General features: G+C 45.4%; 1 protein-coding gene across 1 annotated transcript in view; it reads right to left on the reverse strand.

Annotated features, from left to right (window-relative positions):
- COL6A3 (collagen type VI alpha 3 chain) overlaps positions 1 to 13755 on the reverse strand; it is a 57817-nt gene that overhangs the window by 26343 nt on the left and 17719 nt on the right. Inside the window, 7 exon segments of the mRNA XM_030951866.1 lie at positions 239 to 841; positions 1235 to 1837; positions 2409 to 3008; positions 4123 to 4740; positions 7510 to 8076; positions 9334 to 9933; positions 12161 to 12763. Of these exon segments, the coding sequence (XP_030807726.1) occupies positions 239 to 841; positions 1235 to 1837; positions 2409 to 3008; positions 4123 to 4740; positions 7510 to 8076; positions 9334 to 9933; positions 12161 to 12763 (4194 nt within the window).

Consider the following 13755-nt stretch of genomic DNA (forward strand, 5'->3'; position numbering starts at 1 on the left):
GTTCCATCACGGTGGCACCTCTGTGGTGATGTTATTCTGGTCATTCACAGGCTGAAGCCATGGACAGGCAGCTCTTGTACCAAAAGTTTGCAGCCTCCATCAGATTCATGAAGGAGAAATGAGCCCATCCTGCGCCTCAGGCCATAGGCAAAGCACAACAGCAGGACAAACAAGTCCATCAAAACACACTGGATGTTAAAAGCCACCCCTGAGAATGTCATGAAGGGATTGTCCTTACCTCTTGTCACATCTGTTGTTCCTGGGCACAATCTCTCCTCCATGGCAGCTTCCAGCGTGACCAGGACCTGCTCATTCAGCTCTGACAACTCCTGGGCTGTGGCTGCTCTGAAACTCATGGCGCTCTCACTGGCCACCAGGCTGACTTCCTTCAGGTCAATGTTCCTCACTCCGACTGCAAACACCTTGACGCCTTTCTGCGTGATTTCCAAGGAGGCCCTCGGTGCATCATCCGTAGACTTCCCGCCCATGACGATGAAGGCGATCTGGGGCACCCTCTGGTCAATCCTACTGCCGGCCTCCTTCACAAAGTGCCTCTCCTGGATGTGCTTGATGGCCGCGCCAGTGTTCGCCACTCGCCCGCCTTTGTAGATGACTTTGTTGATAGCGTCTAAAATCTGAGCTTTGGTGGAGTGATCCTTGAGGAAAAACTCATCAGTGACATCCGAGTTGTACTGGGCCAGTCCTACCTGGATAGAGTCGCCATCCCTGTAAATGGCATCCACCACGGAGTAGACAAACTGGAGGACTTCTTGGAAGTTATCTCTGCCCAGATTGATGGAGCCATCCAGCAAAAACACAATGTCGGCCTGCTTTTTGCCTCCTGAAAAGATTACAAAGAAAACACAGTTGTTAGTAATTGTTTGCAGCATCTATAACATTTAAGCTGCTCAGGACTTTGTGAAGTAGCACTTTGCAAATGAAATTTCTCTCTCCATTCTACCATTTTAATTCCATTGACCCTTGGCAGGATTTTACATCCATACAAGGAAATTTTTGTATAACACTTCATACAGCTTTACTTCTGATAGTCACCCTCATCTCCTTTCTGATTTAATTATATTCTTTCCTAACTCAACAGCTTCAAAGAGTTCTTTTAATTGATGCAACTAGAGGTTTGAGAATCAAAAGGTGTTATTACAGCATCATTTTCACTTTATACAAATACCATCTGTACTCTGTTCAGAAAAGTCTTCAGGATGAATAGCAGCCTTACCAGGTAGGATTTGTCCAGGTGAGTCTGTTGTAGGTATCGGGAGCTCCTCTAGAATGTTCTGCACCCTCTTTTCTAAGGTTGAGAGCCCCGTGAAGTCCTGCACCACAAGCACGCGCCCAGGATCATTGGTAATGACCTGCAGCTGGTCCCTGTCCACGTTCCTGGCTCCGACACCCAGAGGTTTGATGCTTGTGGAAGTGATCACTCTGGCAGGTCTGTCCACGTCATCCTGGGACCGGTCTCCAAGGATGACCACCAGGTGCTGGGGCACTCCATCTTCTATCCTGCTCCCCGCAGACTTGATGAAGTAGTTCTTCACCACGAAGTCCAGGGCTTTGCCAGCATTCAGGGGGGACCCACCTCTAAGCCTCAAGCGGCGGATGGCTTCCAGGACGGCATTTTTGGACTTGTGGGTCTTCAAGTAGAACTCGGGGAAGACGCCATTGCTGAACTGCACCACCCCGATCCGCACTTTGTTTGGCCCCACTTCCAGCTGCTGGACAATTCGGCTGATGAAATCCCGAATGTGAGCCAGCCCATCCGGCCGGACGCTGTCAGAGCTGTCAATGAGGAAGACTATGTCCTTTTCATCTCCAGAAACATCTGTGGGGAGGTGAGAAGAGAGGAAATTATTGGCATGCCAAGGCTTTGCTTAAGCTTTGCTGGAGGATATCTGTGCGATCTGCTGTCATGTGAGGTAGAACCACGTGGCATATTTTGGCCAACTTTAAGCATGGTGCTTCAGGGAGCCTCTCCAAAAGGGCCTGTGTGCAAGTGGGAATGTGTGCCTGCCTAGAATTTGAAGCATGCATGACTTACAGCCTTATCTGTCTCATTCATTAATACTCTTCTCTGGATTTGTCAATGTTTCCAGCTTTATTTTGCCCCAGATTTACACCTGTTTCCTAGAGAGCTGCTAAGTGGGAATAGGCAATAGTATACCTTGCATATTTGAATTTAAATTGACCCAAATAGGTGTCATGTTTAAAGCACTTGACTTGAAAAATCATAGGTTATAATGTATTTAGGTACTTGGGTAGAATTGCCATCTGTCTAAAGCTTTCCTTCTAAAATTGTACATGTCCTACAACTTTGGTTTTAACTAAGGAAAATCTTGACTTAAAGAGGAGGTCTTTTGGGCAACGTTTGTTTGAGTAGCAGCCCAGTGTCTTACCTATGGGGGGCTGCACGTCTCCCAGCAGCCGCCTGATTTGGTCCACAGTCAGGGTTTCAATTGGAGTCAGCAGCTTCTGCTCGAGGCTGGGCAGCTCCTGGAAGCTGGAGACTTGGAATACATATTCAGGACTGAGGGAAATCTGTATCATCTCTTCGGTATCCACATTCTTGGCTATCATCATAGGTGCCACCCCCACTTGCTTGACTTGGAGGGATGGGTACTCAAAGTCATCGTCGGACTTGCGGGAGGAGAGGATGACCAGGAACTGCGGGACGCCCTCCTCGATGCGGCTCCCGGAGGGCCGGGTGAAGATGGTCCTGGCCACAAACTCCAGGGCCTCCCCCACGTTCACCAGCTGGCCACCTTTGGACCGCAGCTGCCTCACGGCGTTCTGCACCTCGTCCTTGGTGGAGTGGGTGTTGAGCAGGAACTCCACGTGGGGGTGCTCGCTGAACTGCACCACCGAGATCCTGGTGGTGTCGATGCCCACGTCCAGGTTGTTGACGATCCTCCCGATGAGGTCGCGGACGAGGTAGAACTCCTGGGCGGCGTAGCGGGAGCCGTCGACCAGGAACACAACGTCCCTCTTCACACCCGCTGCAGGAGAGAAGGCATTGGTCAGGAAGTAGCACCAGGAATTGCTCATGGAGAGCAGCTAAGCTCATCATCTACACCACTGTAGGATGGCCATGGGGATGGTACTCCTTGTTTTCCCAGCCTGGGATAACTCCTGGGAGCCCCAGCAGGAAGCTCTGGGTTCAACACAGAGACACGACCAGGCTGCTAGGCACATCCCAGGGGATGCAAGAACAGCAAATTCCAGAGCAAAGGAAGCGAGAGGGAGCAATGGGACACCTGGAACAGTAATTCCTTATGGGATCTCCACCCGAAAAAATGTAGCCTGGTGGTAGTCCTTACTTAGGGCAGGTTGGTTTACATTCAGAACCACCCCTCTTTCTTTGGCTTTGCCCTCTAGAAAAGATTCTATGCTATTATACTCTCAGCTTCTGCCTTTCCAGGATGATTTTTTGATTCCTAATAAAGTGATTTCTGCAGTGGTAATTCAGGTAATTCAGAGCCTGAATTATTGCAGAATATCACACTGATAAATGGGGATGGAGGAAAGTGGTCTGGTTTAGAAGGGAATGAACAGAGTAGGACAGTAAATTTCTAGGGGACTTCTCCAAGGTGGATACTCTTCCTCCCAAGCATATGCTGGCTGGATTTCACTCCAAGGGAGACCAGAAATGTAAGATCTGATTCTTCTCCTGATGCCTGCCTCAAATTTCCCTTTCCCCAGTTAATTAGGGAGGCAAATGTAGGAAAAATCAGCATGTCTTACATTTAGCAGAAAGCTGACCTTGATTTTTATTGGTGTGAAGATGCCCCTGTAGCATCTAAATGACATAATTTCCATTCCAGACGAAACAGCATGGACTTAAAATCCATCCACTTAAAATAAGATTAAGGTGATAGCATTCACTCTGTGGGTCTTCCATGAGAATGCAGCATGGACCACTTTGAGAGGCTGGGCTTAAAGGGGGCTCAGCTAAACTGCACCAACCCTGAGTGCACCAACAGGGAGACCACGACAGACCTGGCGTCTTAGCCGTGGCCATCTTTGCTTTTCTCAGTTTGTGTTGCAGCCATGATGTTTCTAAACATCATATTTTGCCACTGGCTCTCGGTGCAGACACAAACATCTTCTCACCTGGGCTGGGTGATGTGAAAACCAGGTCGGGGGCCAGAGATTCTATCTCTTGCTTGGTCAGCCGGATGACTCTGTTGGAGACGACCTGCTGCACCGAGTCCAGCTGGCTGAAGTCGGGCACAGAGATAGCAAAATCTGGGAGGAAGGAAATGGTCTGCAGCTCTGTGAGGTCGGCATTTCCGATCCCAATGCCAAAGGGCACCGTGCCACTTGTCTTCAAGACCACTGAGGGCCTCCTCACATCGTCCTGGGACCGGTCAGCAGTCAGCAGGATCAGGAATTGTGGGACGCCCTCCGCTATCCTGCTGCCGCTTGACACCGTGAACACGTTCTTGATGAGGTAGTCAAGGGCTGCCCCCGTGTTCAGGGGAGACCCTCCAATGAGCTTCAGCTGCTGGATGGCACTGATGATATCTGCTTTGTCCTCGTGGGTGTCCAGCAGGAACTCGGGCTGTATGGTGTTGCTGTACTGCGCCACGGCCACGCGCACCTTGTCGCGGCCAATGTCCAGGCTCTCCACAACCCTTTGGACAAATGTCTTCAGGAGAGGGAAACCTCTTCTGACACCATCCGAGCCATCGATCAGAAACACTACATCCTTCTTCTCACCTCTCTCAACTATTGTTTGAGACAAGTAAGGGAAGGGGGGGGAGAAGTGAGATTCTCTTTTGCAGTGGTTAATATTCTCCTCGTACATTGAACCAAAGGAGAACAAAGCTCGGGGAGGGGAAGGTGAGGTGTCAGGAAAAGTGGTTTTGTTCCTTTGCCACTGGATGCAATCCCTGCTGAGGAGGCAGATAGGTGGAAGCTGGTGGAAACTGGAGTGCAGTGCACTCCGTGCCTTACCCACCGAGTTATAGAATCATAGACCCATGGGAATAGGGCGCCAGGGGATTTCAGGGTGCCATCTCCTACCTGAGCTCCCAAGGGGAATGGGAAGCCGGCATTTGGCTTTGCAGCATGCAACAGGAGCCCTGGGATCTTTTGTTCCCAAGAAACAATGAGTTTCTGGATGAAATGGCATACAGGGAGTGCTCACAGGGAGATGGTGAAGAGAGGGAGAGAAAAGCTTTTCTGAACTTAGAAATAAATACTTCTGAAAAGAAATTAAGAAATTGCTGGAGAGGACATCCAGCTGAAAATGCTGAAATGCTCTTCTAAAATGCTAGATACTGATCTCTGGTTTTTTTTTCTTCACTATCTTCAGGCAGGAAAAAACATGATAATTGTGACCAAACTCTTCTTCTCAAAAAAAAAAAAAAAAACCAACCAAAACAAACAAAAACCACAAACAAACAAACAAACAAATCTCAAAATCAAGACCATGAAGTGTCAAAGATCAGAGAACTTTGACCTGTTATGCTATTGACCAACAGAATTGCAAAGCTTTGGCTTGGCCAAGCAGAAAACATCACTGCCTCTCAAACACAGCAACTGCTGGATGACATCCCAAAAAGTACTGTTGGCTTGTTTAGAGCAAGGTCGAGTGGGACAAGCAGGAGCGTGATCTGCCCCTCTGAAGAAAATATTAATTATCTACTTATGAATGCTTAGCCATATAAAGAGTTAACAAGGGCAGTTGAATTCTTAATGCAGACTTCAGATCAAATTTATTTATTGAGAGGATTGTTGGAAACCTGCATAGGAGAGGAATATTTATATAGGTGGGAAGAGGGAACAGACATTGCCTGGTGTATCCCAGTTTCATATACTTCCTCTAAAGTTCAAGAACAATGGGAAAGTCCTATTAAAATCCCTGTGTAGCAGGTAAAGAAAAATAAAAAATAAAGAAGAAAAAGAAGATAAAGATAAGATAAAAGAAGAAAATAAAAATATAAAGAAGAAAAAAAATATGGTTGCTCTTATGGAATGGATGTCTTTTAGCCAAGAATACTAGGAAAACTGGGTGGATGCTGCTGTCCCTGAGCAAATAGCACAATTATTAATAGTCCTTGGTGGTCAAAGGAATTCCAAATGGTCTGGACAAGACAGAAATGGTTTTAAAAGGGAGGATGGAATTCAAGAGCACCGATTGCACAAGTCCTGGTTGAGACAGAAGCAGCGCAAATATGGGAAGGGTCATGAATCCTTATGGAAAGGATGGGGTAAGAGATACCAGGGGATGCCATTGTCATGCTCTGGTCATTTGGAGCAGGCTGATGTTGGGAGGAAAGGGTGAAAATGTAGAAGAAAACCTACAAGACCTACAAGGAAGGATTGAATGACCCGGGTACACAGCTGGTGACACGAGGACTAAGACCTACATGTCAAGCCTAAAGTAGATGAAAAGGCTGCAGAAAAATCTAAAATCTTTTCATCTATCTAGAATAGATGAAAAGATGAAAATTTGGGAGCAAGCTGACATCTGTGTCCTCCTCAGGTTGAAGGAGATGTAGAAGACTTGAACTGTGACTAGGGAGACAAAAGGGTGATGTGAAGGGAAAGTGTTGTCTGATAAAAGCAACTGCATAGATTAGTTATGGAATCTCAGAAGTCTTCCCCCAAAGGGTTTCCAGAACAGATTAGATCAATGTCATCTAGCTCTGGGCAAAAAGATCCTGCTGGGGACAAGGGCATGTATCAGATGGCACCCTGAGATTCCTTCCAGCCCTATTTCTTTTTTATGTTTCTATGATTCTAAGTCCATCTGCCCCCTTAGGGAGAGAAGAGATGGATGTTATCACACTTTTCCTTGTTTCCACCTCCTGTTGGGAGAAGAGCTAATGCTCCAATTAGGGCTGCCTCAGGAAATCACACAGCTGGACATGCATGATTTCCAGTACTGCAGTGTGAATTTGTTGTTGTGGCCATGTAATTCTTTTGAAGACTTTTAAAAATTATTCTTCAATTAATCCATCTCATCTACTGAGCTTGCATGGTAACTGAGTCAAGAGCATCCGATTTATTGGTGTGTATGTAGAAAATGTAGAAACTGCCACCATATCCTGGAAGAGATAGCAGAGCAAGAGTGAATCCAGTGTGCTGGAATCCACTCCTCCAGAAGAGGGAAGATGGAAAGAGAAATTGAGACAAGCCAGTATTTGCTTCTTTTAGCCCTTGCCCAGCATTGCACATCAATTAATGCAACATCTCTGGGGCAACAACGTCCGGTTATTTCAGGTTTGTCCCATGTTTTACACACTGGAAAGAGTACCAGCTGCAGCTCTTGCAGCTGAACAAAGGCATTTTCCCCACTTAGCATCAAAATTTGGTTTGGCACTTAACACTTAGCCGGATCAGAGTGTGAGCAGTGGAAACTCCAAGTACAACAGCAGTTTCTACACAATCATTTTAAACACCACCAGATCCAGATGCTCCAGTTACCAGCTGAGTAGGGCATGTAAGTCATGTCTTTCAGCCTCTTGGAAACCCCGAGGCTCCCTGTACCTGTTGGCTGAAGCTGCACTGTTCTCAGCAGGTTGACTATGCTTGGCTGAAGCTCTGAAATCCGCTGGAGGGATTCGACGTTCAGAAGGAATTGAGGGGTGTAAACAATCCTTTCCAGCTCTACAGGGTCGGCATTTTTGGCTCTGATACCAAAGGTTACCACTCCAGCGTGCTTCAGAACATCTGATGGCTCCTCCACATTGTCAGTCGATCTCCCAGCAACGAGGAGGACCAAAAACTGAGGAACCCCTTCTTCGATCCTGCTTCCAGCTTCCCTCACAAACAGCCTCCTTATAGCCTCATCAAGTGCAGCTCCAATGTTCAACTGCTTCCCAGTTTTAATCTTCATCCTTTTCACTTTGCCAAGCATATCTTGCTTGGATGAGTACTCGTCAAAGTCAAATTCAACTTGAATGGTGTCGCTGAACTGAGCTACGGCGACTCGCGTGGCGTCGGGACCCACATTCAGGTCAGAAATGACTTTGTGTACAAAATCCCGGACGGCAGGAAAGATGCCCAAGAGGTTGGCTGAGCCATCAATCAGGAATAAAACATCCTTCTTGCTTTCTAGAATAAATTCACAAATGAAAAGAGGGGGGAAAAAAGAAATGAAAGTGTTTTTCTTCTCGTATGCCATCCTAGAAAATTGTCTGCAAGTTAGCTGGGTTTCAATCTTTCAATATTCTCATTTACCAAAGTATTCAAAGTCTGCAGAACTATAGAGCATCTGAGGAAGAAGGGAAAGCAAGGACATGTGTATCCTAAGACTCAATAAATTCAGGCACCAGATGGAAATATCATATATTGTATCACATCAGATCACATCATGAATTGGCTGGTTCAGTGATATTTAAGCTCTAGCAACACGTTGACAATACAGACATGAAGTAAAGCAGCAGTGGAGGGTTGGCTGGGGTTTTTTTCCTATTGAAAGGCTCAGTAGACAACAAGTAGACAGTTCATGCACATGTACACAAAGCATTTTCTGGATCTTCTCCCACTTGCATCACAAGGAGCATCTAAATCCATAAAAGCCTTTCACCTGTTTCAATTTGATGCCCTTTTGATCTCGTTGAATACCCAAGGCAAACCCAAGCCTCTTATACCTTCATATTAATCTTAATGGTCTCCTTTCCATGCTGACCTGTCCCAGTTGTTCCTACGTCTTCCCAGGCACATAGCCACAATAATGGAATTTGTGAGAAAAATACCTGTTTAAAAAGGGTTAAACTTGCCAAAAGCTTTTGGGTTTAATATTGGAGGATAGCTTTGAATTTCTGGAGTCAAATTCAGCCTCTGTGACAGCCTGATGACATCACTTTGACCAAGCGGTTCTGGGGATGGATTTGTCCACCTGTTCCCGGCTAGACCTCTGCTCCTGTGTGCTCTTTGGCATGATTTTAACCTTTCCATGCCACTTCTTGTGGTCAAAATCTCACGCTCCCATTGCCTGATTTACTGCACATGATGCATTTACAGGTTGTGGCCCTCTTATGGGAACAGCAAGGGAACACCAGAGGCGGTGACTGGTGGGCACAGACTCAGGTCCTCCTTTGGTCCTGACCTACCAAAAGACTTAAACTGTGCTTTTTAAGGTGTGGTAGCAATGACTTGAACAAAATTAAGTGCTGCCAGTGTCAAGCCATGTATTCATAGAATCATAGAATGGTTTGGTTTGGAAGAGACCTTAAAGATCATCAAGTTAAGCACAGCCATAACCACTTTGATGACTCAAGGCCTGGACAGGTGTACTGTGGAAACAAGAAATTCACTCTTAAACAAGATCAACTTCATGCAGTCAGCATGCAGGAAGGTAGGCATTACCTGTTGGGGCGAGTGGAACCTCTTCCACACCTCCACTAACATATGTTGTTATGGGCTTATTTAACTCCTGGGGTAAAGCTGCCAGAGCACTGAAATCATCCACAAAATACACCATTCCTGGATTAAAGGCAATCTGCTCAAGTTCTGCCTTATCCGCATTCCTAACGCCGACAGCAAAGGTCAGCACTCCGGCCCGAGCTAATTCATTGGAAACTTGGAGGAAGGGATCGGCAGAGCTCCCTGCCGCCACCAGGACCAGCACCTGGGGCACTTGTTCATTTATCCTGCTCCCACCGGCCTCTGTGAAGTGACTTGAGAGCACAAAGTTCAGCGCAGAGCCGGTGTTGAGCACCGAGCCCCCCCTGGGCCTCAGCTGTCCCAGGCGCTGGATTATGTCAGCTTTGGTTTGGTAGGAGTACAGGGAGAACTCGGTTTGGGGGGTGTCGCTAAATTGCACTAAGCCCACTCGCGTTTTGTCGCTGCCGACATCAAGGTAGTTAACTAGGGAGGCCACAAAGTCCCGCACAAAGGGGAAGTTGGCATTTCCGACGTTGAGTGATCCATCCAAAAGAAAGATGATATCCCTTTTGGTTACTTGAACTGCAGTAGGGCACAGAAAACAACATGAGACATGGCACAAAACGAAAAATGGAAAAAAATTTTTATCATGTGTGCATGCAGCGTACGCCGTACACGCATGTGGACCGTGTTAGGGCGGAGAGAGAGAGAGAGAGATAGAGGAGCAAGGGTGTGATCAGCACAGAAGTAACAAGGACAATTGGGCAGGGAAGGATCAGCAACTCTTTTAAATGTCAGGCTCAACAGCTACCTGAGGTTACCTGCCTTCTTGAGCTCTGCACTTTCCTGTCTGTTGTTATAGACATTCGTTTTGTGGGATATTGAAGGGGGAGAAATTTCCCACTTTTGGCAGCTCTTAGTTCCTTTTTTTAAGGTTAAATCCTTCCTGGGCTATCTCCAAGCATCTGAGCTCCAGGATGTAGGTCTACACCCCAAAGACACCACAGGGTCATCACCCTGTGCTCTTTTTTTGCTCTAAACATGTCCAGATCACAGACCAAAATGCCAAGCTTTTAAATAAAATCTCAGAGAACTGATGTCATCCAAGACATCCCCCTACATGCCTTCCTCCAAATGAGTTATTCAAGGATTTATTTGTGCCCATTGCTAATTCTGACCATTATATTTCTGTTTAAAGCATTTCTGGCTAGATTAATCCATTCTCTAGCTTGCCTTGTCCCTGTAAGCTTGCTGTCCTGTATATAAAATATATAAATACTGAGCTATTCAGAACAAAAAGGAAATAAAGGGCTCTTCGGAATACAGGGATTGCTCTCAAGATTTTACAGATTGTCTTGGCTTTCTGTATTTTAAATTTTTTCCCAGAAAAGTGCCATTCAAGGCCCAGGGTGAGACAACAGCCAATTAAAATGCGACTGCCCAGTGTCAAAATCAGTTTTGTTGCTACCAATAATAATTTGTAGGGGCAGGATATGATCCCTTGCTTATTGTGTGTGTGAATAGCTGTGAGCACAAAAAAAGGACTGGAAAAATAGAGAAGCTGCATGAATGACCTTTGAAGAACAAGAAAACACAGGAACATTTTTAATTTACATTGAAAAATAAGTACATCAGCTTTGGTGTATAGCCATGCAAAACTGTATTAGTTGGAAACACACTCTGAAACAAAGCTTATTAAATTATAGGTCCTGTGATATTCATCTTCATAAAGGACAAGTGTTGGCAAACTGATTTCAAAATGTCTTCTTTTCATGCAAATCAGGCACATGCTTTAATTCTTTCAGGATTCTTTCCAAACATTCTGTTTCTTTTCCACTGCGGTTTATCCATTTTAAATTACGTGAGAAACTAGAAAAAAGATGGACACAATTCAACAGCTACTTAAGCCAGTGGGAACCTCACTATTGATCTTACAGGGAGCTGGAAGAAATCCTGGTTTTCTAATGCTCATATGCCATGAGACAGAAATACAAGGTTCAAATATGGCCTAGTGTAACATGGATTTCACCTCAAGCATCTCTATTGTGAAGAAATCCTGAGAAATTTGGTATAAAATCTCTGTACACCTAGGACATCTCTTGAAATGCAGGGGGAACTTCCTCAAAAGCACCGACCCTATCAGGTGGTTTCTTCCAAAGTCTACGGATGTCAATGGCAAGAACAACTAAAAAGAGTCCACTGGCTTCATGGAGCTTTGGATCATCTTCCAAACAGATTAAATTAAAATCAGTACTGAAATATCCTTCCATGCCTCTTACTGCTCTGAGTAAGAGTAAATAATACAAAACTAAATATGTTCGTAAAGGGTGAGTTTCAGTGCAACAATGTCAGCTCTGAACATCTCCACAAACAAATCGGCTTATGTTCTTTACACTCCAAAGAAATCTCTACTTTCCTGAGCAAACACCCACTAGGGATGAGTCCCAAACTGAGGAAGAGACTTTAACACTCACAGGTGTTCCATTCATAGGCTACACAGACCCTAAGAAGAGCAAAACCCTCCACTGAACAATTTGGGTACCTAAATAGTAAAGCACATTTTCCACATCATCCAGGCCTTAAAATGTTGGTGACACAATGAGAACAGGACAAAAATCTCCAGGAAGGAACAATAAAACTGTAACAACAAACATGCTACTAAGTTCACTGACCTGTTCATGCACTCAACATTTAACCATGCTGGACATGCATTTGGTATGGTTTTCCCCATTATCTGTACATGTCACAGAATAAGAATTGGCAAACTTATAAACCACACCTCCTTAATTAGAAAAAGGCCTTTAATTACCTGAGGGTGGCTCTGGGACGAGCAGTCCTCCAGAGAGTGTCCGGATAGGTGACAGCACTTCAGGAAGAATGGCTTGCATGAACTGGAGGCGGAAGTCGTTCGGGTTGAACACAAAATCTTGTTCATGAGCAATTTCTTGAAGCTCTGCCAGGTCAGCGTTTCTCGACCCAACAGCAAGGGTGACTATCCTGTTCCTCTTCAGCTCTGCTGCAGCTTGGTCAACAGCATCCCTGGACTTACCCCCAGTGATGAGCACCAGCATGGGGAGCACCCCTTCCTCCACCCTGCACCCGGCAGCACTGGTGAAGAAGTTGGTCCTCACAAAGTCCAGTGCTGAGCCAGTGTTGAGTGTCGTGCCACCCATGAGCTTCATCTTCCTCACATTGGCCATCACATCCTTCCTGGTCTGGTGGGTGTTAAAATAAAACTCTGGCTTCACAGTGTCTGCGTACTGTGCCACGGCCACTTGGATCAGGTCGGGTCCAACCTCCAGCCTTTGGACAATTTTGGCAACGAAATCACGAATTGCATTAAAGGGGGCGGCCCCCAAGGCAGTTGAGCCATCTATCAGGAAGACTATATCCTTCTTGTTCACTTCAATAACTGCAAGTAACACATGAACATCATGTTAGCCTTCAAAACACTCTGCATCAGTTCTGTGCCAACAGCTCAGCAACACTCAGGACCTCTTGTTTACTTGGAGCAGTGTTACTCTCAATGCCTTTAAAAATGTCTAAATTATTTTTTTAGACTCCAGCAGAGGACTAATAGTAAATTTGACTGGTTCCCCTTTCAAAAACACCAAAGAGTTGCAGAGTTGCAACAACTGTGATTTTTTACACACTTGAATATTAAAATACATGTACACGTCAAAGCAAGAATGAAAGGTAGGAAGGAGAAATCTTGGCACTCAGAGGGCACATGAGATAAAACAAGCAGGTGATGCTCCTTCCATCTGCAGAGGAACCACCTGAATGGTGGTGGTTTGGTGTGAGAAGTATTAGGCTCCTGAGAACAATGACACAAGTAGTCTCCACCTACTCAACATACCTGGATTTTGGGTCTTTGCATCCTAAATCTTATTCTTTATCTAAAAAAACAAATTATGGTTTTTCTTGGTACAACTGGCTCAGTCATGGATGAGCTGGATTATGTACTGATGGCCATGTCTTTAACAAATAGGTTCCCCGGCTTGTAACTTCTGAAACTTTATTATTGATGATGGCACAGGACATAGAAAGGGCGCAATTAGCTTTTCCAGTGCCCTGGCTAAGTTTGAAGAAAGATGGCCAGGGAGGAAAAAAACCCTGTTTTGTGGCATTGGAACAAAAGCATCATGATATTTAATACAGCAAATGTATTTTTTTTAAAGGGTAGGTATTAACGAGACCAATATGATTGTGATAACAGCATTATACATGATTATCATGTATAATGCCTAACCTTAATACCATCTTTCAGACAAATCCTCTCACATCATCACCTCCCTGATTTCATGCCATTGACGTGAGAAAGGAAACTTTGTGCTGCTTCCAAGTTATGCTGGAGTGCTATGAATCATTGTGTTATGTTGGACTTGGGGTATCCTTAGATCA

The sequence above is a fragment of the Camarhynchus parvulus genome, chromosome 7 (assembly GCF_901933205.1).
Source record: "Camarhynchus parvulus chromosome 7, STF_HiC, whole genome shotgun sequence".
Lineage (NCBI taxonomy): Eukaryota > Metazoa > Chordata > Aves > Passeriformes > Thraupidae > Camarhynchus > Camarhynchus parvulus.